This window comes from Podarcis pityusensis, assembly GCF_964106645.2.
Source record: "Podarcis pityusensis genome assembly, chromosome: 14".
Lineage (NCBI taxonomy): Eukaryota > Metazoa > Chordata > Lepidosauria > Squamata > Lacertidae > Podarcis > Podarcis pityusensis.
The window spans coordinates 14,097,774-14,124,242 of NC_138039.1; the positions used below are offsets into that span (position 1 = coordinate 14,097,774).

At 44.6% G+C, this 26,469-nt stretch overlaps 3 protein-coding genes across 11 annotated transcripts in view; 1 reads left to right on the forward strand and 2 right to left on the reverse strand.

Annotated features, from left to right (window-relative positions):
* IQCK (IQ motif containing K) overlaps positions 1-143 on the reverse strand; it is a 35,080-nt gene extending 34,937 nt beyond the window's left edge. For all 3 annotated transcript variants that reach the window (XM_080981252.1, XM_080981253.1, XM_080981250.1), the window contains exon 1: positions 10-143. In XM_080981252.1, coding sequence (XP_080837378.1) covers positions 10-55 — 46 coding nt within the window. In that variant the 5' untranslated portion in view covers positions 56-143. The remainder of the gene's footprint in view (positions 1-9) is intronic.
* KNOP1 (lysine rich nucleolar protein 1) lies at positions 96-15,240 on the forward strand. Of its 4 annotated transcripts, none has more exons than XR_013979428.1 (6): positions 142-295; positions 2,518-3,790; positions 5,409-5,477; positions 6,949-7,026; positions 10,860-11,276; positions 13,710-15,240. XR_013979428.1 is itself a non-coding variant. In XM_080981088.1 (6 exons), exons 3-6 carry the CDS (start codon positions 2,585-2,587, stop codon positions 11,169-11,171), a joined length of 1,665 nt encoding a protein of 554 aa, XP_080837214.1. In that variant the 5' UTR covers positions 167-295; positions 1,169-1,357; positions 2,518-2,584; the 3' UTR covers positions 11,172-12,196. The 4 variants fall into 4 exon arrangements, 3 of the variants coding, with proteins under 3 accessions (XP_080837215.1, XP_080837213.1, XP_080837214.1); XM_080981088.1 differs by lacking the exon at positions 13,710-15,240 and adding an exon at positions 1,169-1,357 and having other exon boundaries at positions 167-295; positions 10,860-12,196; XM_080981089.1 differs by lacking the exon at positions 13,710-15,240 and having other exon boundaries at positions 96-219; positions 10,860-12,196.
* A 667-nt stretch (positions 15,241-15,907) lies between these two features.
* Positions 15,908-26,469, reverse strand: part of VPS35L (VPS35 endosomal protein sorting factor like) — an 80,392-nt gene continuing 69,830 nt past the window's right edge. For all 4 annotated transcript variants that reach the window (XM_080980983.1, XM_080980980.1, XM_080980982.1 and 1 more), the window contains exons 29-31: positions 22,577-22,695; positions 19,293-19,439; positions 15,908-16,483 (exon numbers count right to left, since the gene is read on the reverse strand). In XM_080980983.1, the coding sequence (XP_080837109.1) occupies positions 16,385-16,483; positions 19,293-19,439; positions 22,577-22,695 (365 nt within the window). In that variant the 3' untranslated portion in view covers positions 15,908-16,384. The remainder of the gene's footprint in view (positions 16,484-19,292; positions 19,440-22,576; positions 22,696-26,469) is intronic.

Consider the following 26,469-nt stretch of genomic DNA (forward strand, 5'->3'; position numbering starts at 1 on the left):
GTCTCCCACCTGCGCAGATTTGCTCCCAGAGGTTGGGGGCCGGGAGTTCCTCCATAGCAGCCGCGGCAGCAGGAGGAAAGGGGAGCGGTTGCTAGGCAACCTCAAAGCCGCGGGCGCCCAGCGGCGGTTTCCCCGCTAGGCCGCGGCGCCTGTTTTCCTTTCCGGGTCAGGCCGAGCGAGGCGAAGTGTTTTCGCGGCTTTCGAAGAAGCGGCGCCCAGGTAGGGGAGGGAAGGAGCTGGGGTCGTAGGAGGAGGCAGGCAGGCCAACGGGCCCCGCTTTCCTTCCTCAGGACAGGTGAGTGGCGGTGGGGGGGGGGGGAGAAGGCTAGAGGGAGGGGTCGGTTTCTGTGGGGTGAGGGGAGGCTTTGGCTTCCGTAGGGCTGGGAGGCCCGTGACCCCCAAGCAGCGGTGGAGGGGGGGGGGACAACTGCGGCCTTCCAGATGCTGCCGGCCTCCCGGCTCTTCTCACTCCCAGGCCGCGTGGCTCATGGCCGAGGCTGCCGTGGGAGGAGTAGGGAGTCCAGCAAGATTAGGAGAGTCCTGATGTCCATGTCATTAAGTTTCATTTATTTTTTTATACCGTCCTTCATCCGAGGGTCTTAAGGCGGCAGAAAAAGCAACAACAACGCAGGAATACGTAACGTAATAAACAAAATAATCACACACACATACACAGGTGGTTTAAGTAGCTAAAGGCCTGGGAGAAGAGAAACATTTTCACCTGATCAGAATCAGAAGAATCTTTATTTTGCATCAGCCACTAGTCATAGCAATAAAATAAAATAAAGCATACTGACGAGAGAGGTGAAAACTTAACTATAGAAAATACATTTTTGGGGAGGTTACATCAATAATCAAATAATAGACCTTATTCTAATTGCCCCCGCTAAAAACCTTGCAGTTTTTGCTGTCACCTGATCATCTTGATCTGCTAAAAGAAAGGGGACAGTAGCAGCGGTTGGGCAACCCAGCGTAGACAATAATAGAGGGGTAATAACCTCAAATCTTTTTATAAAGAGTGCAAGCCAGAAGCATATGAGGCACTGACTCAATTCTGCACGCCTAAAGAGATGCAACAAAGTATGGTTTTAGAACAAAGTATGGTTTTAAAAGCATGGTCATGATTTATTTACTTTTCGATTTTATTGTTTTGTCTTTTTGTAAACAGCTTTAAAAAGAACGAACAAGCAGTGTATAAATTGTATGAAAAATAAATAAGCCTCTGTACAGAGCAACTACAGAAAAGACTTGTTCTTCTGTTGCCGCTCCTGGTTTGAGACCAGGATACCTAAAAGATTGTCACACCCCATATATGCCCAGCCAGCCACTGTGCTCTTCAGAAGAGGGCCTCATGCAGGTACGATCTTTACAGGAGGTCTGTCCCACAGGGCCTTTAGCGTGGTGGCATCCCCCCTTTTGAACTCTCTGCCATTAACTACTAGGCAAGTGCTGCCTCTGATGTCTTTTTGGCATCTGTTGTCTTGTTGACCATCCAACAAGCCTTTTAAACTGAGGTCCTTATTCCAGCCTGCATCGGGACTATTTTTATCTGTGTTTGTTTGTTTTAATACGAAGTTGTTTTTAATTGTTTTCTATGTGGAACTGTTTTCGATTATCTTGACACTTGCATAGGGTTGTAACTGTTTTATTTGACTTATAATTACACATTTTATTGCTGTAAGTCACCTTGTGGTGAAGGAAAAGGAAGAAATCTTACTTAGTAAAGAAGGGTGGGAACGCATATTGTTTGTCCACATGGAGATGTGTGATAAGATGGGGGGAAAGAGACCCAATATGTATGAAGTGTTCGTGAATATGTGCCTTTAACACTATTTATTTCTGTATACCTTCCTGTCTGACTCCTTTTGCACTGTTAAATATAAGAGCACAGGAGGAGCCATGCTGGATCAGCCCAAGTGCCCAACTATCATAGAATTGTAGGGTTGGAAGGCATCTTATATTTACAGCAGCCATTGGGATGCCTGTGGCAAGCAGGACATGAGAGTAAAAACACTCCTGTTGTTGTCGCCTCATTCATTCATTCAGAGGCCTGTTGCCTCTGATTCTGGATGTAGTACATACAGAAATCATGACTAGTTGCCATTGACCACCCTATCGTTCATGAAATTGCATAATTCCCATTTAAAGCTCTCTAATTTGGCTGTATGCCCACAGTCCGCTGTAACAAAGAATGTCACTGGAATTGCTTGCAGTGAAGGACAGTGCTACTTATTTAACTTATTTAAGAGTGTAGAGATCATCTCCTTCCCCTGCAGCAGAAAATGTGTCAAGCATGGAAATAGCTGCCAAAAAAGAGAGAGCATGTCTCAAGTTGCTGATAAATTATTAGTAGCCTAATGTGTTTCAGCAAAAAAGCATTATTCTCATGGGAGAAGGGAGAGAGGAACACACAAACCTGGAGGAAAGCTAAGCTTGTATACATCTTGCTAAACTATAATGATACCAACTGTGGTAAGTTACTACTTGGTAAATGGGTGCCTGCTTTTTGTTTTTCAGAATAGTCATAAAGGATGCAAGCAACAAAACTGATAGATCTGTGCAGATAAATATTAAAGTTAACGCTATGGTTAGAAACCAGGCAGCTGTTATAATAGAAGAAAATGGCTATTATGATTTACAAACCAAAGTCAAGGCAAAGAAAAAGAAGCGCTTGGTAAATGGAGAGGGTTCAGATCAGATAGATTCAATGAAGAAAAATGCTTCCAAATTGAAGAGCAAAGGTTGTACAAACCTTCCTATTGTTATAGAAAGCAGTTCAGATTCAGAATTATTAAAAGAAACTGATGAAATGCCTAAGAAGCTCAAGAGAAAAGGAACACAAAGATTTTCTTGTAATCAAGATGGTGATTGTGAGTTTTCTAGTAAAGAGCTGCCAATAGAACAGCAGGAAGCCCCTTTTTTCATTAGTAAGAAACGCAAAAGGGATATTCCAGACAGTGATGGAGTTGGTGATGGATTTCCTGCAAAGAAAAAGAAGAAGAAGAAAAAAACCAAACTTGCTCACTGTGTGATACAACTTAGTGGAGAAGATGAGGATGAGCCTGTAAAACACGTCTCCAAAAAACAAAAAACCATTTCCCAGGAGACAATGTTTCAGACTCTTGTCCAAAATGCTGCAGGTGACAGGGATATTGTAATGAAAAAAAAAGTTTGCTGCTTAAAAGAAAAAGGTATTACCAACACTGTACACCAGTTAGAAGAAGAATTTGGTTGCAAGAGGAGAGCTCTTGGTTTTCAACAGCATCTAGAGGGCATAGCCAATGTATCAGAAGAAGAAAGCAAAGTAATGAAGAAGAAGAGGAAGAAAAAGAAAAGAAAGCAACCTCTTCTGACATCAGAGGATAACCAAGAAAATCAGTCTTGTGTTTCTATTGAAAGCCAACCAAAACAAAAATCTAAAACAAAGCCAAGCAATGGCAAGGAGAAAACAGGTCTGATCTCAAACTCTGAACGAGACAGCAAAGTGAAGAAGAAGAAAATGAAGAAGAGGAAAACCCAAACCAAAGTTGCAAGCAATCATCCAGCTCTCTTGGAGGATGATGGAGATGTGGCTACAAATGAGAGCTGGTCAGCAACAAAGAGGACTAAGAACGCCCCCAAATCCAAAAAGGCGCAAGACCATGTAGTGAGCTGGGAAGATGGCAGATCTGAAAATGACAGCAGGCAGCACATCAAGAAGAAAAAGAAGAAGGACCGGGAGAACAGAGGCGCCAAAGCCTGTGAAGAAGAGCCCAGTTTCAAGAAAGCAAAGATTAAACAAGAAGCAAAGGTAGCTTCTAAATAGAACTTGCTATTTGCCATTTCTTATGTAGTTTGTTTTTATCCCACCTGTCCTCCAGTAAGGTCAGAGTGTCATGTGTGATTCTGCTTCCCTCTCCCTTGCCCTCCCCTGCCCCCATTTTAGCATCACGAGTGCCTGATGGGATAATAATAATAATAAATTTTATTTATACCCCGCCCTCCCCAGCCAAGACCGGGCTCAGGGTGGTTAACAACCAATAATAAAAACAAGTTGATTAAAATACAACTTAAAAACAAGATTAAAATACTACATTAAAACAGTAAGATTTCTCTTCACAGGAGGAGAAAGGAAAAAAGAAAAAGGGGGAGGGAATCAAATTGATTCAAAGCCAAAGGCCAGGCGGAACAACTCTGTCTTACAGGCCCTGTGGAAAGAAATCCGATCCTGCAGGGTCCTTGTCTCATGAGACAGAGCGTTCCTCCAGGCCGGAGCCAGTGTTGGAAAGGCCCTGGCTCTGGTTGAGGCTAATCTAACTTCCTTAGGGCCCGGGACCTCTAGGTAGGTTGGGTTGGGCTGGGAAAGTGTAGTTCACCCAAAATTCATGGCTGAATGAGGATTTGAAACTTTTAGCATTCTTTGAGAATGTAAGTAGGGGTGACCCAGTCAACATTGTGTCTTTAAATTTTTGAAAACCTTTTGTCATAAAGCTCCTCACCAAAGACTTTTGGGATAAGAGGACAGGATCAATAAACTTGAAAGCAGAGAGTAGAAATAAATACACAGTTCTTAAAATGGAGGAATGTAAGAAGTGGGGATTTCAAATCCTCACTCATGTTTGAGTGGGTATTTGAACCCTGGTCTCTCAGGTCCTAGTCTGACGTTCCAAGCACTACGCCACACGTTCTTTGGGGCGGTTATCACCTCTCCTTTCAGTTATCTGTTCTTTCTCTACTACCACAATAATGTGATACCCACCAATTTGGACAGCCTTAAAGGGGGATCAGACAAATTTGTGAAGGATAAGGCTGTTGGTGACTAATAGGCATATTTTAGCTTTCTTGCTTCCAGTATCAGAGGTAGTGTGCATTCAGACACCAGTTGCTGGAGATCACAAGTGTGAGGGTGTTTTTTGTACAGTAGTACCTCGGGTTAGGTACTTAATTCGTTCCGGAGGTCCGTTCTTAACCTGAAACTATTCTTAACCTCAAGCACCACTTTAGCTAATGGGGCCTCCTGTTGCCGTCATGCTGCCGGAGCACGATTTCTGTTCTCATCCTGAAGCAAAGTTCTTAACCCAAGGTACTATTTCTGGGTTAGCGGAGTCTGTAACCTGAAGCACATGTAACCTGAAGTGTGTGTAACCCAAGGTACCACTGTACTCCTGTTTGTGGACTTCCCTTCGCCATCTTTTTGGCCACTGTGGGAAGAGAATGTTGGGCTACAGGAGCTTTTGGTCTGATCTTATCTTGGCCATGGCTACCAGTAACTTCATGAAAAGATGGCAGGGCTCCAATAGCCACTCTGTGGCTTTAATCTTCCATTTTTATACCATTCTTTTGGTATAATGTGGAATGCTAACCATATCACGCTTAAACATGAGCGGGTTTTCCCGGTGATACTCAAAATGTGCACTCTTGTTTTTCAGGAAGGGGATGAAGAAATAAAAGTGGTGGCATTTAAGAAAGGAAACTGTGACGAAATACAAATAGACAAGGTACAACCTTATTCTTTTGTGGCTCTTTTGGAGTCTTATTGTGGCACATATTAGGCTGATTTGGATAATGTTCTGTGTTTGGCTCACATGGACGTGATGAAGCAGGATCTCATCTGCATGTCCTGCCCTCTCGGGATGCCCATCTTGGGCTATGCCAGACTTTTATGTGCTGCTTCCCAGTTAGTGACTATGTGGTTTTCGGGTTAGTGACTATGTGGCTCAGACTTATGTAGGTTGTGGATTATGCTCCTAGTCATTATCACTTGATTTATATACCACATTTTCCACAAGAACATCTGTGTTTAAAGCATTTCACATACAAAACAGTCACTGATTGATCAGCCATAGTTTAGACAATCAAACTGTGATGAGTTTTGGGCTCACACGGTCCCCTCTTCCACTTCTCGTACAAAGATGGAAGAGTGGGAAGCGAGAGAATGCAGCCTCAGAGTTGACACAGCTTGTTCCCACCAGTCACGTATACCCCATAAACTGTAGTTTAATTGATCATCTGAACCAAGGTGTTGTTTGGGCAACTCCAGTGTGAGAGAAGTGGTGGTTTTAGGATAAGATTGTATGATCCTCTGTAAATTGAGAATTGTATCAAGAAGGGGGCCTGTTATCTAGCAGATAATTGTGTTTCACGACTCTAACCATGGAAGGACTCAGCTTCAGGCACCACCTGCAGTTCTGCTGCTTTGGCCACCTATTCTTGCTCTGTGGTAGTTCTGTAATTCTGGGCACAGCATCAGATGTGCAAAGCCAGCCTTACTCCCCAAGTGCTGGATTCAAATGTGTTGGTTCTTTGTGAATGAGATGAGCTTAGAAGTCCTGAGGCTTTCAGATTTGTCCTCTCCCCACCTCCACCTGCTCTTCTTTTCTTGTTTCCTGGTCTTCCTGATAAGCCAGCTTTGTTTTGTCAAGCTTGCTTGCATTTTTTTTTTTTTTATGGCAACAGGCACCTACTTTAGAACAGGAGAGTGGTATTTCAAGCACTCTGGAAATGTATCCAGGAGGCACTGGGAAGGTTGCCCATCTCTGATGCAAGGGAATTTTGAAACTGGAGTAGCTGGCTGGGGAGGGCAACTGGATAATGCCAAAGGGGTTCAAAATGTCTGATTGTTTCCATGGGTATTTTATCATCCCTCCTTCATTGCCACTCTTTTCCATGTACACAGTTTGAGGTCATCCACTACCTGCAGTGTTCTCAGAGCCAAGTAAATGCAGCCTCCCAGTCTGTAAAACATTCTTTCTCTGCATTTGTGTATTTTGAGAACTGCTTGTCTTGCAGATGCTTTTTACCTTCGCAAATTCTTGTATGCGTAAAAGGGTTGAAATTGTGCCTTTTCTTTCCTGCAAGTAACATTTTGGACACTTCTCCCCTTAACTTCTTGACGTTTCTAAGCAGTTTTACAATCAAACAATATTTTTTTGCCCTCATGCGCATATTTTCCCCATTTTTCCATGCCAGTTGAGACGGCAGGCTCTCCAAGAAGAGATTGACAGGGAATCTGGCAAAATGAAGACTGTCAAGGAAGAGGGAGAATCGGTAAGCACGAGCTCTGCAAGAGCCCAGGTAGCTAGGACAAAGCAGCCCTGCACTGTGGTTGACTTGCGATGCTAGTCATGTCTGTGGTTTGGCACGCCAATCTCTCATCTGATTGGAAACTTGAGGTCATGCTGTAGAACAAATGAGTCCAGTCTTTAGAGATGCTGAAACCAGAGCACTCTGACCTCCAGAAAACTGTGATTCCAGTTGTTAATCCTGAAAAATAGCATTTTTGCTCCGATAGTCCCTTAATGGAATTAGTTGTGATATCTTTGCTGTAGAATTTTTGTGTGTTTGTTTGTTTCTGTTTGCTGTGGAATATAAATAACACTAGCCCTTGGACATAGCTCTCACGCTCTGATTAGCACTGCCATGTTTCTTTTCTCCATGACTGCAAAAGATGACCAGTCAGAGGTAGAGAATCTGAGGGAGCCTACCTTTTCCCTGCATTTAGTGGACTGCACCATCTAATACTCTTAACTGCAGGAGGCAGTTGCCCCCTTTGAAGAATGTGGTCCCCAAATCCCTGACGGAAATGAGCTAGCCTGTCTTGGGAGCTGGAGTAATGGCACAATTGAGGTTCTCTGTGTTTGCTGACTTAGATGGGGAAATTGAGTCTTAAATTGCCAAGAGGGGTGTTAAAAGGTTTCTGTACTTCAGGTGAATAGGCCATCTTGGGTATCGATTGGCATCTGCTCACATTAGAAGTCCAGCTGTCTCAAAGGGCCACTTCACACATGACAGATTTCCTCTCTGAATTATCACTTCTGTGTAAAAGCATAAGGGCCTCTGTTGGATCAGGCCAGTGGCCCAACTGATCCAGCATCCTGCTCTCTCAATGGACAACATCCAGATGCCTGTTGGAACCATGCAAGCAGGAGCTGAACTGTACTCTCCCCGTTTGTGATTCCCACTAACTGATATTCAGAGGCGTAGTGCCTCTGACAGTGAAGGTATGCCTAGTCTAAAGGTATGTGCTGAAAATAAGCTGGTCTGCCTCTGGTCACTGCCTGGATGGTAGACTACATTTGCTGCCCTGGCTAGTCCTATTCAGTTATAGTATCATAGAATTGTAGAGGTGGAAGGAACCCCCAAGGGCCATCTAGTTCAACCCTCAGCAGTGCAGGAATCACAGCTAAAGAACCCCTGACAGATGGCCATTCAACATCTGTTTATAAGCCTCCAGTGAAGGAGAGTCCAGCACCTTCCAAGATAGCCCATATCCCCGTCAAATAGGTCTTACCATCAGAAAGTTATTCCTAGCGACTGCTAGGATAGCTCAGTTGGTAGAGGATGACACTATTCATCTCAGGATTGTGGGTTCAAGCGCCACATTGGGCAAAAGATTGTTGCATTGCAGAGGATTGGACTAGATGAACCTCGAGGTACCTTCAAACTATGTTTGGTTGGAATCTTCTTTCTTGTAATCTGAATCCATTGGTATAGATTCTACCATCTAGAGCAGGCTTCTTCAAACTCGGCCCTCCAGATGATTTTTGGCCTACAACTCCCATGATCCTTAGCTAGCAGGACCAGTGGTAAGGGATGATGGGGATTGTAGTCTCAAAACATCTGGAGGGCCAAGTTTGAGGAAGCCTGGTCTAGAGCAGCAGAAAACAAACTTGCTCCATCTTCATTTGACACCTCTTCAGATATTTAAAGGTGTCTGTTTCCTCTCAAGTCTTCTCTTCAGGCTAAACATACCCAGCTCCTTCAACTATTTCTCATAAGGCTTGGTTTCCATCGTGGTCATCCTCCTCTGCAAATGTTTCAGCTTGTCGTTAAAACTGGAATGCCAGGTGGATGCTTGCAACCTCTAAAAGAGTTGTAAGGTATTTCAGGTGAAGGAAGCTGGACAGTTTGGGGTTTTTTTGTAAATGCCCAGTTGTGCTTTAAATGTGCAAATGTCTAGATGGCTGTAGAGTTGTCCTCCAGCTGACATTTATGCAGGGAATCCCAATCCCTTGGTGACGGCCTATCAGAATGCATTAGCACCTGGAAGAACAGGAGTGACAGAGCCCAATGGCAAGCTTCACAAAAAGCCAGCTAAAAAGGGTAGGGAAAAATAAAGACATGTTGGAGAGCTGCTCAGAGTTAACCTCCAAAATTGCAGGGTTTGGAAAAGCTGTTCTTACGCCTGCACGAATCTCACCACCACCACCGCTAAGTAGAATTAATTGTTTGTAAGCTGACATGTCTGGGTGCAGAAGCTGAGAATGGAGGAAGTCTAGACAATTGGAAAGAAGAGTTGGGCATGGTAGGAAATGAAAAATCAGAAGGCAGTGGTTCAGAGAACATCTCCCGTAGGACTCCTGTCTTTCTGTTGGTTCCCTGGGAATGCCTGGAGGGCTGTTGCTGCCTCTTTTGTTTTGACTGCTGTTGCTGTCACCTACTGATGGTGAGAGGAAGCAGGGGGAGGGATTGGGGAGGGTGAGAGGGAGAGGCAATGCATGTGTGCGTAAATGTGGGGAGGGGGATGGAAAGGAAGGGCAAAACAAGGAGAACATTTATTCTCTTGAATCATCTCTCCCTCTTGTATACCCAACAGAGCACTGCGCTCTGCAGGTGAGGCCCTCCTCCAGATACCACCTTATCTGGACATCGTACAATGCAGGAATCAGGCCTTTAGCATGGCACCTACGCTTTGTAACTCCCTCTCTTTACATATCAGATAGGCACTGTCTCACTTGTCTTCTTTGGCACCCGTTTCCTCTTCCAAACGAGCCACTTAAAGGGAGATTGTAATCCCAATCTTTATTTGTGTTGGACTTGAAATTGTTTGAACACAACACTTTTATTGTCTTGATGTTTTTACTATTAAGTGGCTTTGGACTGTTTTAAGGGAAGTGATTCATAACTAAATAGATGCATAGGAAGCTGCCTTATTGTTCATCTAGCCCAGTATTAGCTATTCTGACTGGCCGTGGCTCTTCAGGTCTCAGAAAAGGGCGTCTTCCCCATCTCCTGCTTCCTGACCCTTTTAAAGCATTTGAGTCTGGGAACCTCTGTCTGCAAAGCACATACTCTACCACTGAGCCTGGTGTGGGGAATCTCTAACCCTCCAGATACTGCAGAACTACAACACTCACCATCCCCGACCATTGCTTGTACTGGCTGGGGCTGTTGGGAATTGTTGTTCAGCAGCAATCTGGAGGGCCAAATGGTCCTCACGCCTGCGCTAAGCTGTTACTAGTTCTGGCCTGTGCCTCTCTGCCGCCTGCACCTTCCTCACTTATTTGCATTGATATATTTATATAGACAATCCTGTACTTTGCAGAAGGTATGCTTACTGAGATGCAACCTTTGCTGTCTTGCTCAGGCCATAAGGCATGTGCCATCTTCTAGCATGAAAAGACAGTGCAGTGCCCAGTACATTTTTTAAAAAAAAAATATAGATTCTACATTTCATAAGAATACAGCAAAATAGTAGACACCATACGAAATTGCAGTAAGATCAATAAAAATGAGTGGGAAGAGGATAGAAAAATGAACATTTCAGAGGCCTGTCTGTGTTAAGAGTTTTCAGGAAACATCTGAAAGGAGGCGCGGGGGGGGGGGGGATTCCTGTCAATCCTCTGGTGGCAGGGAGTTCCATAGGGCAGGGCCTGCCACACTAAGGGCTTGGTCCCTAGTAAAGGCTGACTGAACCTCAGGGATGTGAGGAACCACCATCAGACAATCTTAGTGGTTGAGTTGGAGCACTGTGAACATGTACCCCTGCATCACACTGTTCTCCTGTTTTCCTTCTTTGGCTATAACCTGCATTTGGTTGGCTAATAAACTTGATTTAGGTCCTTTGGGGCACTAATCCACACTTGTGCCTTGCATTTCAGGATGTCCATTTTGGCCAGTGGACCACAGCAACCTTTGAAAATTCAGAGCAAAAAACCAAGTTCCTCCGGCTGATGGGTGGATTTAAGAAGGGTCCTGTACCAGTCCAAGGTCCTCCAGCACATGCCTCCAAGCTGAACATGGCTTTGGACAAGAGCAAAGAGCAGAACCTGCAGCAGAAGCTACAGACTGAATTTGAGAAGGCGTTAGCTTGGAAGCACCACAGAGGCATCGGCCTTGGATTTCAGCCTCCCATTCAGAAGCAGGTGCACATAGATAAATTTGCATCAAGATCTATAAAATTTGAAGACTGAACTATCAGGGAGGCTTTCCTAAATCATGTTTGGTTTCCTTAACAGTGCTTCTTCTGGGGGAGGGGTCGGGGAGAACAACATTTGTTGGAATGACTAAGAATGCCAGTAGGCATCAGATTTCTAAAAAAAATTTGGTGGCTAAATGACCTCTCAACAAAATCATTGGATTCGCTCGTGTTTCAGACAGGTAAAAAAATCTCAGATATCTTTATCCCATTACTTTTGGCAGCTGGTGTTTGTAAATGTCCAACTTCATTTTTGAAATGTTCATTAGACTAGTTGTTGGAGGAGGAATGGACATGAAGTTATTGGTCATTTAATGGATTGTCTGTTCACCCTGGCACCCTTTGCTTCCAAGCTTACTTTTCAGTAGCCCGGAGCACTGGGATTAGACCCACAGTACAGTGGTACCTCGGGTTAAGTTAATTCGTTCCGGAGGTCTGTTCTTAACCTGAAACTGTTCTTAACCTGAAGCACCACTTTAGCTAATGGGGCCTCCTGCTGCCGCCACGCCGCCAGAGCACGATTTCTGTTCTCATCCTGAAGCAAAGTTCTTATCCTGAGGTACTATTTCTGGGTTAGCGGAGTCTGTAACCTGAAGCGTATGTAACCAGAGGTACCACTGTAGTGACAGAATGCCCACAGCTAAAGAGTTCAGGAGAGACATGGGTCTGAACAGGCTGAAGCAGCAGAAGCTGGGTTAACTATGTCTTATCATGCTCCCAAAAAGCTGAACAAAAGATGTCCAGAAATGAAATGTCGACTGCTGCCTTTTGATTGACACATCTGTTGCCCGATAGTCAGGAGAACACGCAAAGTACAATTTAAATAAGCAGTGCACTTGAAACCCTGCGTCATCTGACTTGGTCAGTCTTCAAGAGACTTTATGAAAAGCCATGCATAAAATGATTTGTGCAGCAGTGTCCCCTTCAGGTTTCACAGAGCGTTTGGGATACTTCCAGCATCCAGGGCTTCCATGTCTAAGTCGGTTATTTTTTAAAATAAAAATAAAAATCCACAACCAATAGTTGGCATGAGATGTCTCAAAATACAATCCACCCCTTTTTGGAATAATCACAGAACTTTTTCGTCGTAGTTGCTTTCTAGGTACAGTCAGGGGTTCCCAAACTGCTCTGTGGGCCATCAGTGGTCTGCAAAGCTTCAGGTGATCCGTGCCATGTCTGTGGGTTTGTGGTTGAAGGCGGCACATCCATCACAGTAAATATTCATAGTGACTTTTAATTACATTTTATTGCTGCTTTTGTTTCTTATGTTATTCATTGTATTAGTTTCACCTGATGTTCACCTGCTGTTAAGCTGAAATGACTGGGTGGTGGAGGTAGGTGAAATAGCTACGAGTAGCTTTGGGTCTGGGAACTGTCCTTCCTTGTCAGCAGTAATCCCACTCTCCCATCCATCTACTGTTTTATCTGTAGGGAGAAAGATACAGGGAACTTGCATCTTTTTCTCTTTGGTGGGGGGTGAATGGGAATCTTCTGAGTGGACAGGGCAAGGAAAGTTAAAACAGGCCCTTCTTTTGTAAGCTTGTTCTCGGTTCAAGCTGAAGCCATGCCAGAGCTGCACTGCATCTTTTTCCCCTGAAAAGAATTAGCTGGGGAAAACAGCCATGGCTCTTACTGTATCATGAGTTGATGTCACAATGAACAGGAAACTCATGACATTGCTGTATGTTACAAATCGAGATCACAAGCCGGTCCTGTTCCAGCCTGCACTGTATAACCCCTACCCTGCATGGTAGGAAGAGTTCCAATACGCAAGCTGCTTGTTTACATGTTACACCTTGCTTTTCTGAATGGAGGGGGGAGTGTGCATAGAAACTAGCCTACTGTGCAAAGGTAAAATTTGCATTAGTCACTCTGCCTACTTTTCCTCTGGTCCCGCCCACCGCCAGCATGCAGTTTCTGGGTTGCCCCAAAGGGGCTGTGGCTGGACCACAGCAACACTCCTCACTCCTGCCCATTGGCTAAGCTGGGCTGTCAGAAGTTAAGAGTCCAACAACATCTGGAGTGTCCAGAATCCTCACAAGCATAAAGCCGCACTCAAGAAAACAGAAAGCAGTTCTAATTAAGTGGTGATTGGCAGTTTTGATGAGAGTTGATGCTAGTATGCTGAGGGTTGCAGAAAGATTGACAGTATGAGCGACGGTTGGGCACTGGCAAGTCTCTACTGCCTCAGCCAGGGGGTCGATAGGATTTACCTATCCTTCTGTTGGCTTGCCAGCTGTTGAAGCTGCACCTGTCCCTGTCTCTTTAAGAGCAGTTTGGTCTGCAGGAAGCAGCAACTGATTTCCCCCCTCTATATCTAGCAAAGCCTCAAGTTCCTGAACTCTGAATATCAAACCTTTCAAAGGCACAAGAGCAGACCTGCTCTTGCCCCCCCCCCCCTCCACCAAGCTGGCAACCTACCTCATAGGTGGCCAGATATCTGCAATAGTTCCAAACCCCAATATTTAATAGATCTATATTCCCATTAGAGCTGCCATTTAAAAACAACAACTTTAGTCTAGAAGCCATGAAGTCCCATGTTGCTTGTTTGCATAAAACATTCTGCATTGGGTTTGCCCAACTGACTTGTGAGTTGGTTCATCTGCAAATATGCCAGATCACACCCATCCCTTCCCCTCCACCTACTGCAATCTATTTTGTCCTCACATGGCAATGGTGATGCATCCAAATTGCATTGTGCCCAAAAGATGTTTGCTTGTTCTGCAAGCATAATAGCTTCCCCTCAGCTTTCTGCCCACAGCTTCCTTGGTGGCTCTATTACTAAGGCAGTAGAATTCTGCTTGGCAAAATGGCTCAGCAAGTCTCATCATCCCCCTCCCTTTTGTACACTACGCACTTACTAAGCCCCTAGCAACCACTCCCTTAACAGCAGCTGACTTTGATTTGTCCAGTTTTTGAACTCATTCCTAGTTTCTAGCATCCTTGTTCTCTGCCTCGTTTTCTTCTGTCCTCAGATGCATGGTGCTCCTTCCTACACGACTCATTGTATAAGCAAAGCTTGCAGACAGACAGCTTAAACAACTTGTCTTTCATTATGTTTCTCTCCATGTTCCACTGAGCATGGGTGGGATTCCATTTGTTTAAACAGAATTACGAGGAAACCTCTATGGCTGATATTTCCAATGCAACACCAGCAACAAATACGTTTGCTCCTGCAAGGACATGCAATACCATGCAGTGACCTCATGGCAGCGATGCCACCAAAGGGCACTGTGCACAGTACTTTATTGTAGCAGAAACCTCTTACCATACAGGACCACCAAATCTCAACTTTTTTTCTTGAAAATGAAAAGGTCTGGCCAGCAGAGTTATCCTTAAGGACATTGCAGGGATACTCTAGTAATTGTGCCCCTTACCCTTTTAAAGCTCTTCACAATATTACTACACCCTGTTTTGGCCCTGGCTTCTCACTGTCACCTCTGCTACCCCAGTTCCTGCACCCTCAGCTACACAAAGGCCACTTGCTGTTTAACACAGGCCTGATGTAGCAGCCAGATTCCCTGGTACTGCAGAGCCAAAGGGAGGCACACTGGACTCTGCCAATGGTCAGGGCAACCAAGGGTCACTGGGAGGCTGGAGCCTTTGCCTTCTGGGAAGAATATCACAGCAAGTCAAGAGCAGCTGCAGGGACCTTGCTTCCTCCCTCAATGCCAGAAAGGACAACTCTGCTGCAACCTCCCAGTGTTCTTGAGCTATGAAACCAAAGGGAGGTACACACTGGCTTGTGCCATAAGCCATAGAATTAAAGGCTGCCAAGCCTTTACATTCTACCTCCACTGCTGGAGCTTGTATGCCTCAGAATACTGGTTGCTGGGGAGAGCGATGTCCTGATTGGGGGTTCCCATTGGCATTGGTTGGCCACTGTGAGAACAGGAGGCTGGACTAAATGAGCCTTTGGCTTAATCCCGCAGGCTCGTCTCATGACCTGGGTTTGCAGAGGTGAGCTTTCGTATTACAACAACTTGTGCTAAACCACCTAGAGAATCGTTTAGTTCAAGGGCTGGTTCAAAAACCTCAAAATAAACAATTATGCTCCCTTTCTGGCCCTGTATGTGAAACTTTCTCAAACAGAGGTGTGGTCTTTATATGAGCATTACCTCTTTTCCTTCTCAGATCCCTCCTCAAAACTCACCTTCTCTGCATGGCTTTCAGTGTACCTTATTTGATCACATCTGTCCGCATTCATCTTTCCTGTGTTTCCCCAAATTGTCTATTTGGAAAGAGCAAGCTCTTTGCAGGCAGGGACATTTCCATTTTTGCCTCTCTAAGGCATCATGTACATTGCTGGTGCTGAACTGGAAAAAGGTACATCCCATCCATTTTAATACGCTGCTCACCCATTCTCAAAGGGATGTGTTAACCAGTAATTTAAAGAATTTTTTTATAAAAAGCTCAAGCTGCTCACATGGGCTTACAATCAAAAGGCAAATGAAGGCTGGGTTATGCAGCATAATAATAAGTGTGCCTAATGATTACAAAATAGCAGGCTAAGCACTGCTTGCAAAGTTCGGTAATGGGAATGAATACAAATGTGATGTATCCATGATTAGATCTTTTTTTAAATACAGTGATGCATTTTGAGCTTAGCCACCAAAGCTTCCCGGACACATTTGCTTCCAAGTATTTCTCAAGGTCTACCACAAACGCTCAAGAATCTCTCCATTTACATGATGCTTTAAAATAAATAAAAAAAAAACACCAACAGCAAGGTGTTCTGAGAGGTATATTCAAGAGGAACGCTGAGTAACAGCTCCCTGTTAATCAGATGTACAAGCCCATCTTTCAAAGGCTGCAGCACTCAAAAGACATTGCTCAAACATGCTGGCACAAGTTATCTCTCCTCTTTTCTTTACAGCCCCATCAGATTTGGATAGAAAAGTTATTTCCAGTCTGAAATTGTAAGATACTGTTTCACCGACCCCCAGTTAGCATTTAAATCACCTTTTAATGGTTAGTGGCTGTGCAGTGGGGAAACAAAACCTCATTTCAAAAATGATGGCACTGTCAGGACACATTTTCCTTCTGTCTCTGACCAAATAAATCTGTCACGCACCAAGGGACTCTACAAAATGAAAAAAAGATATTGAACTCCGATAATAGCCTAAGATGCAGCCTGGGGGGGGGGGGGGTTTATAGGCCTTAGAGAAGGACCCTCCAGTACATCCAAGTTCAGGAGGCTATGATTTGTCAGGTCCTTGACTGCAGAGGAAGTCTTGCAGCCAGATCGGTAAAATGGCTCAGCTCAGGGTGTTTGCTTTGCTTCTTGATGTATTCCAAGGTTTTGACCTAAGATAGAAAGAAGCGGGGGGGGGGGGAATAAACAATGAAAATCAAGTCCTCTCTCTACAGGTAATGTGTATCTGCTTCAGGATGGGTTTGAAACCACTGAACAATGTGGAAATTTGACAGTGCCCTAAGCAACATCTGTGGAAGTCCTCAAAAACCAACCAGGTGGCAGAGGCTTCCAAACACCAGAGTTTGGTGATAAACTGTGATGTTGTAAAAAGCTGCATTGGCACCAGCTGGCAAGGTGATGGGTGAAACTGATGCAGTTCTCATCATGGAAGCTGAGGTGCTTTTACCTCAGCACCTTGCAGCCTGTGGCCAATACAGCTGGCCCCAGCCTGCTGCTCATCTGGGGATGTGTGCAAAGCAGGTGTAGGCAAATTCAGCCCTCCAGATGTTTTGGGACTACAACTCCCATCATCCCTAGCTAACAGGGCCAGTGGTCAGGGATGATGGGAGTTGTAGTCCCAAAAACATCTGGAGGACTGAGTTTGCCTATGCCTGGTGTAAAGGCTCCTGCCCCCAGCTGAGTGAGCCCCGAGTCCCCTTCCACTCACGTGTGACCACCAGGTGACTTGGGGCTCCTTGGCTAGGCTGCTGGGGGCGGAAAGCTCCTGCCCCCAGCAGAGGCAGCCCTGGTGTCCCTGCCACTCGCGCTTGAGCAGCAAGGATCTTGGGGCTCCTTGGCCAGGCTGCCTCCACCTTCACTGGTGTGGGGGGCAAGCAAGCTACCTTCCACTTTCGCCCCCCACTTCCCAAAGACAGACCAGTAGCCAAGTGCACAGAGCCTGTTGGGCTTTGTGGATTTGACTGCCTTAAGCCTTCGCCCATGCAGGTGCACTGCCTCTTTCCTCTGGGGGTTGCCTTGCCTGGCTGCCTTGCACCAGGAAGGTGGGCTCCATCTTTCTGGGAGGAAAGGCACAGCACACCCTCCTAGATGAAGGCAGGCAGGCGGTAGCCAAGCACGGCTGCAGACCCGATCCTGCTCCTACTCAAGTGCAAGCAGGAGTGGGGTCCTGGCTCTCTCAGCAGAGAAGGGCTGGCTTTGCTCTTCCCAGCTGAGCAGCCCCGATCCCGCTCCTACTCATGCAAGCAGCAACAGGGTCAGGGCTCTCGCAGCTGGGGTAGGAGGAGCATTTTAATGGGACCCCCATCCTGCCACTGGCTCCTGCGAACTGGTGGCAGTTGCCAATTCAGGGGCAGAGTGCGACTGCAGTTTCACCAGTGGTATATCGCTGGTGAATCCGCTGCCACTTGAGTCCCTCTGCCTCCAGCTCCTGACTAGTTTATTTCTCCCTCAACATGCTGGGCGGCAGAGGGACTCAAGAGCAATGATGCTGAGTGAAGTTATCATCGCAGTCTACCCTCACATACTGGTCCTGGGCGAGATATATTGATATATCGCCCAGTGTTAGTTGGGAGCAGGGCTGAAATGCCCTGCAGAGCATCCTGACCCCTGAGCACAACCAAAATCAAAGGGCAGGCAATCGTGAAAACTTGCTTAAGGTGTGTCTGTTATGTAAATCACAGAGAAAGAAGCTGCCTCATAATGACTTGAGCCTGCTCTGACCTGCAGCAGCTTACTGGCCCCAATTGCAGAAGGGGGTCTCTGTCTGTCTCCCTTGCTGAAACCAAGGCCCATTAACTGGAAGTAGCAGCGTTGAACCTGGAACATTTGCCATGAAAAATGCATAAGCTCTGCCACTGGGCTATGGGCCATCGGTCAATCTGAGTTACCTTGGGAGCACAGCTTCGATTTTGTAAAAATTAATTTGGGGCACTTAAAAGTGCATGGAACACACAGCCCCGGGTTTACAATGCCACAAAAATACCCATTTTCCAGGTCTAACGTAGGCAGCTTCACTTCCTAGTGAACAGCATGGCTTATTCTGGGTAAATGCAGCTAGCAGCATTCTCCCTATGTTTTCCTGATGAGCATCGAGTGAAATAGAACAGCCCAGCTGTTCTTTTGGTTGCGTACTCAGTGGTGAGTCTGACTTTGGGGGAAGGAAAGAAGAAGTTGCAAAAGAAAATCAAGCCATGCAAAAGTTATTTAGCAATGATTTTCTGAATTAAGGTCCATCTAGTCCATCATCCTATGACCAACCAGGTGCATCCTCAAAGGCAACAAGCAAGGCTTGAAGTCAATAGCCCTCTGAAAATGGATAATTCATATAGCAGCCATGACTAGTCGTGACTGAGGGGTATATTATGTTACCCTATCAAGACATCCAGGTCTGTGAGCATCAACACATCTTTTGACAATGAATCACATGACTAATTATGTGTTGTGCATCTTCTCCTATGTCTGTTTCAAATCTGCTGCCAGTCAAGTTCACTGGCTGACCCTGAGCTCCAGTTTTATGGGGAAAGTGAGTGAAAGGTTGACATGAGGTGTCTTCTTGCTATGCAGCTCTGCTTTTAAGTAGGGTGGCAAACTGGGTTTCAGGATCCAGCGGAGTCAGGCATGAACCATTATTCCGATTAAAACAGGGAAGCTTGGATACCCTAATTCGAAAAGTTTAAATTATTAGACAATGTCGAAAGAGACAATTCTGCTAAACCAAGTCTTCTACAGACGGAAACAAAACAAAGCAAGCTGACCCTTTCCCTTCATTGCCATTTGGTCCCATTTTTCCTCTCTGTAGCTATTTATTTTATAGCTGCCAACTTCTTGCATCTGATGAAGTGGATTCCAGCCCATAAATATTGATGCTACAATAAATCTGTTAAGTCTTTTAAGATGCTGCAAAACTCTGTTGTTTGAATACAAAGGTCACCCCCTGCCCAGCCTCAAAATCTGCCTTACCGTGATTTTTGTGTCTGCATAGCCGTGCCTCTGAGCCAGGTTCCACAAGTTAACAGCGAGCTGGTTGAGTTTGTTGTTTCTCAGGTCTCCGTGGGCCAAGATGCTATTGAAGAGGTTGAGGGCCAGCTGGCTCTGCCGCTTTAAAGTCTACAACATTTTAAAACACAGAATTCTTTTAGCAGACAGACATGTAGCTTGCAAGATCATACACAGGGTTGCAAGGGAGGGGAGAGAATCAACTGGTGGAATGTCGAGCTGCAGATTTTGCATTTCACTGTCATATGGGCCCATTTTTAGTTTTTTTAGCCTGCACCTATTGATTCATATCTACCTACTGACAATGCCACATCATGCATCTGATGAAGTGGACTCTAGTCCACAAATGTTTGTGCTATAATAAATCAGTATTAAAATTGACAAAAGACTTTTTCTTGTTTGATTACAGACATTCAACCAACAAATGTCAAGCCTTTTGCCTTGTTTTGAGATCAACAGATGTAATGATGGAGATAATACTATTTTTTATTTTTATCATCCATATGTCATCTTTTGTTTCTAAAGGGGATTGCATTTCCCTTAGGCTGAAGCTGCAATAAAAGCACTTGACTGACAGGCACATTAACCTACGGCTGAGCAACCCCTTTTGTTCCCTTATCAGCCCCTCCCTTCACGTCTTCTGCCTACTTTAAATTTTTAAACTCTCTTGGAAACAACAGTGTCATTCTGCAGTATTGCACGCAACACTGTTAGAACACATTACAAAACAGCAAAAACAAAGGCAGTGTCACATAAACACTGACTTGCACATGCAGACTGTCCCTAGTTCAATCCCATTCCAAAGAATCTCAAGTAGGAAAGCTGGAAGAGATCTCATCCAGACACGTAGAGAGCCATAGTAAGACAATGCTGAGCTAGATAAGCCAACGATCTAACCTCAGTAGAAGGGAGTTTCATATGCTCATATATGTTTACCCTGAAGATGCTTCATAAAAGCACCACATCAGGGATTCTCTAGGGCAGCTGCCAAGCCCTAGAGGTGTTCCATAGCAATGCCAGCATTACCCCTGTGTAGTAGGCTGAATGCTCTTTTGATCATCCCCTTTGTCGGGATGCACTTTCTGTTCAACTTGGGAAGAGCAAGAGCCGCTTGCCCTCCCCTCCCCCCTTTTAGAGGCAGAGCTGCCAGCCATCGCCCCAAGGAATCAAATCAGCTGAAGAATAGTTGGAAGCTGCTGAGCCATTGTGGCTGACCTGCCACATTAATTAATGCATTTTATACTTCACCAGAGCCCTCTCTCAATTCACCCAGCCTTAACTGTTACCCGGTGTGAATTACTGCTGAAGCAAGCAAGGGAAAGAAATTAAAACGCTGCCTAAACGCTGCTACCAGGACTATTCGCTCATGCGTGCACACATACAACCCAGCAAGAAAGAGTTATGTTGAATGTAACATAGGGAAAGGCTCTCCCAAGAAGATGTTGCTACAGTTGAACATCATGCTTCTACAGCTACCTCATTCTACAGGAACATTAGCCCTGCTGAAGTCAAGCAACTGCTCTCTCCACACTCCCAATGAGTGGGCAATGAGAGATGTTGTTATACAGCACTTATATGCTTTATGAGGTCATAGGGTGCATTGCAGTAGTTCGGTCTCAACGTTGCCAATGAACAGATTACTGTGGCCTGGCTAATGCTCTGTCTAGCAACGGCCAGAGCTGGCACACAAGCCAAAGCTGATAAAATACACTTTTTGCCACTGTAGACACCTCAGCTTCTAATGACAAAAACAGTTAAAACTGCAGACTACAAACTAGATCCCATCCAGAACAGGCCTGAAAGCCACCCACCTACAGAGCCTGCATCTTGTTGGGATCTAAAACAGTATAATAAGCTTGTTGGATCTCATCCAGCCCACCATTGCTTCCAGACACTGGCACAGCCACTTCTGATTCAGAGCTGGGAATAATCAGTGTACCTATACCTCAAATGAACTCTCCCAACAGCATCATAGACATGTCAAACCATACTGGGGACCAGATGGTAACTTTCAGAAGGATGCCATGGTCAATGGTATCAGAAGCCAGTGAGAGCTCAAGGAGATTTAACAAAGATGCACCACCACCATATGCCTGCCTCTTTCACACTAAATGCCATTCATAAGGGCACCCAAGGCCGATTCTGTTCCAAAGCCAGGCCTAAAACCAAAGTGGATTTGGCCTAGATAATCTTTCTCCAAGAGTGCCTGGAGAGTTGCTACCACCCTCTTGAGCACCTCACCCCTAAAGGGGTTATTTGTCACTTATCTTGGGATCCTGGGTGGGGTGGGGTTTTCCCCCAGGAACCAACAGACTGTCACCTCTTTTAAGGTTGGCAAGCATCACACTCTCATACAAGGATGCATTTTCTATACCCAGGACTCACCCACCCTCTCCTCAGCCTGCTCAAATTAGCCAGGATGAGTCAGGGCCAAAGGAATACATGGCTGGTTGACTCATGGCCAGTTGACTTACTGCAAACACCTTGTCCACGTACTCAAGCCTCAAAAGCTGACCCTCGTCCCACAGACCTAGACCAGATGGTACACTGGACACTTCAATCAGACTGGTGACAACAACAGCAGCGTCAATGTCATCACAGAGACCTAAGCAGTCGTCCTTGCCTTTTGCGCCACTCATACTCTGGCCATCGTCCAGCCTGTGTTATAGTCTGCAGCTCCCTAGAATACCAAGGAACAACGTGGGCTCCTCCAGGCTGGAGAAGGCACTGGAGTGATTGTGTGGATAGCCCACCAAAACTCACTGATTTTCAGCGAGACTAAGACCTCAGCAGAATCAAGAGCTCTGTCCACCACAAAATCTCCCGGAGTCCAATCCCTAAGGGCATACCAGCTTAATGGGCCCTCCACCCCTGCAGAGGGAAACCTGACACCATGAGACCAAACCTCAGCAGGAAATGGTGTGACCATAATAATGGTGTAAGCAAGATATGTTCAGAAGGAAAGGAAGGAGAGTAAAACTGAGGAACAGTGGCCAGCAGCTTAGGAGCAGATTTCAAGCCCAACACAACGCTGGAAGCAAACTACCTAAAGTGTTTGTGCAAATATTTGATATGTAAACCAAGTTCCCCCAAGCTGGCGTCCTCCAGGTGTTTTGGTCTACAGCTCTAATCTGCTCCGGCCAGCATTGATGATGGGTACTGTAGTCCCACAAAATCTGCATGGGCACCAGGTTGGGGAAGGCTAGTCTAGACGGGTGTCCCAGAAGAAGAAACTAGTTTACACCAACCTCATCCTTCCCAAGGTTCTTGAGATGCTCCAGGATCTGGGCTATCAAGGTTTCACACAGCTTGTTGGTTTCTGCCAGGAACTTGGTATCTCCACCATACAGGGTATCATTGGATTCAACTGAGAAAACAGGTTTAGGAATAAAAACAGGGACATGGGTATTCAAGAACGTCTGACAGAAGACAAAAAAGTAAACATTTATTGGTGCCTGTGTTTTATTTTCTTCCTCTTCCCTCCGTTCCTTGTCGTGTGTGTGTGTGTGTGTGTGTGTGTGTGTGTTCAAGATTGTAAACCTGCAGGCACGTACTGTCTCATTTTAATTGATTGTATGTAAGGCACTCTGGGAGCCATTTGGGCTGAAGCAAGGGGCCTAAATGCTCTCTCTCTATATATAAAGTAAGAATACTTACTTTTATTAAAATATTTATGGACCGCCCTCTTGCAAAACATCAGGGCAGTGCACAACAACATGAAAGTGTTACAAAGCAATACAAAAACATCTCAGAGCAATTCTGTCTGCCATTCAGTTTTCCAAGTAACAATGGGTTGTATCCAATGCTAGTCCCACTCAGAGGAGACCCATTAATTCCTTAATTTCAGTTGGTCATAGAATTGTAGAGTTGGGAGGGACCCCAAGCGTCATCTCATCCAACTCCCTGCAATGCAAGAACTCTCAGTAGGGCTTAGCTGGATACCACCCATTCCCAGAGGGCAGAGCCAGTGCATACACCTGAGCTTGAAATTACTCCATCTGTAGAGTAAGCTATGGGCAAAGTAGAGTCTGAGCATCTTGGCACATAGTGAACTACAAAGTTGGATGTGCATTCAGAACATCCATGTAGGCATGACCTAGTGTACACTGTTGGATCTGTTCTGTAACTTTTGGATGAAAATTCCTAATGACAAGTCTTAATTTGTTTTGACTGTTGGAAACCAAAAAAAAGGGGGGGGCAGATTTCATGCATACAAAATGCAAATACCCTCAGCAGATTGTACTAAAGTTCTAAGAAGACTCATCTGAAAATTCTGTTTCTGCTGGGAAATACACTAATGAGCCAAGTTTGTCTAATTATTCGGACTGATTAAAGCCTCTAAAGTTTCCTTTCAAAAATATGGAAAAGTTGCTGTTCTTACAGGATGCTCTTTGATTTTCAAAACAAGAACGCTTTCTCTCACTTTAGTCTTTTCTTTCAAAATAGAACATTGATCACCGTTGACTTTATGGTACATTCAGTAATTTGTTTTCAAAGAACGTAACATCCCCAAGACCATTTTTTATTTCACTTACACAAATATTTAAAATTATGCCAGAACGGTGTCCAAGAATGTGAAGCTTCTTAAAATAGTTTTCTCTGAAATATGTACACCCCATGACTAGTGTTCAAAGCAGTATACAAGATATAAAAATCAGAAAAACAAAAATCAATAAAATTACCCTTCAACAGGGACTAACAAAGCAAGCTAAACATTATTAACACATTATCAGGGAGAGAAAGCAAAACTTTCAGAAGCTGCAGCTTAAAATCAACCACGTCAAAACACGATCTAAACAGAGAATAATAGAGCAGTCCCATGACACTTAAAAAATTGCAATGTAAACACCAAGTGGGTGTGCCAGAGAAATGAAGAAAAACTAAAAAAATGGAAGTGATTCTCTGTCTCCCGGGGCTTTCTATACATCACCTCCCCTGTGACAGCATCCATCTATTTATTTAGAATACAGTGGTACCTCGGGTTAAGAACTTAATTCGTTCTGGAGGTCTGTTCTTAACCTGAAACACCACTTTAGCTAATGGGGCCTCCTGCTGCCGCCGCGCCACCGGAACAAGATTTCTGTTCTCATTCTGAAGCAAAGTTCTTAACCTGAGGTACTATTTCTGGGTTAGCGGAGTCTGTAACCTGAAGCATATGTAACCTGAAGCGTATGTAACCCGAGGTACCACTGTACTTACATTCAGCTTTATAAAATCTCAAGAGGTTTTCAAACCAGTTTATAAAAGATTATTATTGTTATAAAATAATAATTATTATTATTATTATTATTATTATTATTTATTATTATTATTATTATTTATACCCCGCCCATCTGGCTGAGTTTCCCCAGCCCCACCTTTTTCCCTGACTCAAGGCAGCTTATAAATAAAACAGCTAAAAACATAGGAAAAACATAGGAGAAAAACATAGGAAAAAGCAACAATATTTAAAAAGAAGTAAACACACACATACAATCACAACAAAAACAGCTTAAAAAAACCAGAAGCATTTATATAACAATCTCATAAAATACCACATCCATGCATATACTATTACTATGACAGGGAACATTAAAAACAGCTCAGGGCCAGTGGGGAGAACCTCAGACTCAGGGGCCCAATGTGGCCCTCAAAGACCTATCTTGCTCCTGGTTCTCTCCCAACTCATGGGCCCTGCTTTGTATCCAGACTGTTTTTCCTGACTTTGCCTGACTTGAATGCATCCTTGAACTCTGATTGGATGGATGACACAGAGGGGTGTGTGCAAAAACTAGCCTATTGTACACTTTGCCTACTTCTGCCTCTGACTCCGCCCACCACTAGTACATGGCCCCAAAAGGGAACATGGCCCTTTGGCTGAAAAAGGTTCCACACCCATAACAGGAGTAGCCACAACGCTGCCAACCCGGGTTAAGGTAATTCCGAATGCCACTTTCAGGTATTTGATTTTACAGAAATATTGGAATCTGCTACACAATCAAGACAGAAGTCTTCCAGCATTTGCAGATTACTCCAGTGGCCTTACCCACACTTCATTTAAGCTATCTGCAAGTAAGCTGTGTATTTTTAAAGAACTACTTCATCCACTGCCATGGCAAGAGAGAAAGCAGGGCAGAAGCCTTCTCTTTCTTTCTTTTTCTCTCTCTCTTAGGGAAATGTCATGAGATTAAAGAGCTTGAGCATGCCTGCACTAGTAAGATATTATTATTAAAGTTAGGAATACATGAAGTTCTTTGAACCAAGCGCTCAAGAGTTACTGATGCAAAGCAGCGCTTAATCCCAGGTTTTGCACAAATAAGGTTTGCAACGTGTGGATTAAGTATTTAGGCTCTTTGTGCAGGATCATAATCCAATTGCACACTCAATACTTGCTTAGTAACCGAAAAGGATTTATCAAGCTGTGCTAAAAGAGAAAAACAAGCACCAAACTGAGGCTGAAAACATGACCCAGAGTGGATCTTCTTTCTATTTTCATGTCACCTTTCTTCCAAGGAGCTCAGAATATTTTATATCATCAGCCTCTGCCAATCTGGTGCCCTCCTGTTTTGGACTACAACTCCCATCAGCCCCAGACAGCACAGCATCATGCTCAGGCTGATGGGAGTTGTAGTCCAAAACAGGAGGGCACCAGATTGGCAGAGGCTGATTTTGTGTTTATATGTGGACCCCAAGAACCGAACCCCTGCATAAGACGCAAGTTACCCTTAGAAACTTCAAACGTGATACTATCCGATCCAAAATAAAATTGTAAGCTAAATTTTCTTGGTGTTGAGATCAGTTTTAATAAGGGATGTTGCACTACCAGTGTCTGTGGAACTCCCTGCCTACTGACATTAAGCAGGTGCCCTCACTGTACTGTTTCAGCTGCCCACTGAAAGCCTTTTCGTTTCAGCAAGTCTACCCAGATATAGAAACTGAGTTACCTAGATCCATTTTAGAAGTTTTATTAATTTTATCTTTGTCTCTAATGATAGTGGCTCTACGTATATTTGTTTTTAATTAGACAGTGGGTTTTAGCTCCAATTTTTTTGTATACGGCTTGGAGAGCTTCTTGGATCAAGCAGTTTATTAAATCCTCTAAATAAATATATGCCTCTTTCTGCCTTTCACTCTCCTACCTATTTCCAAGCTTTTACTACCC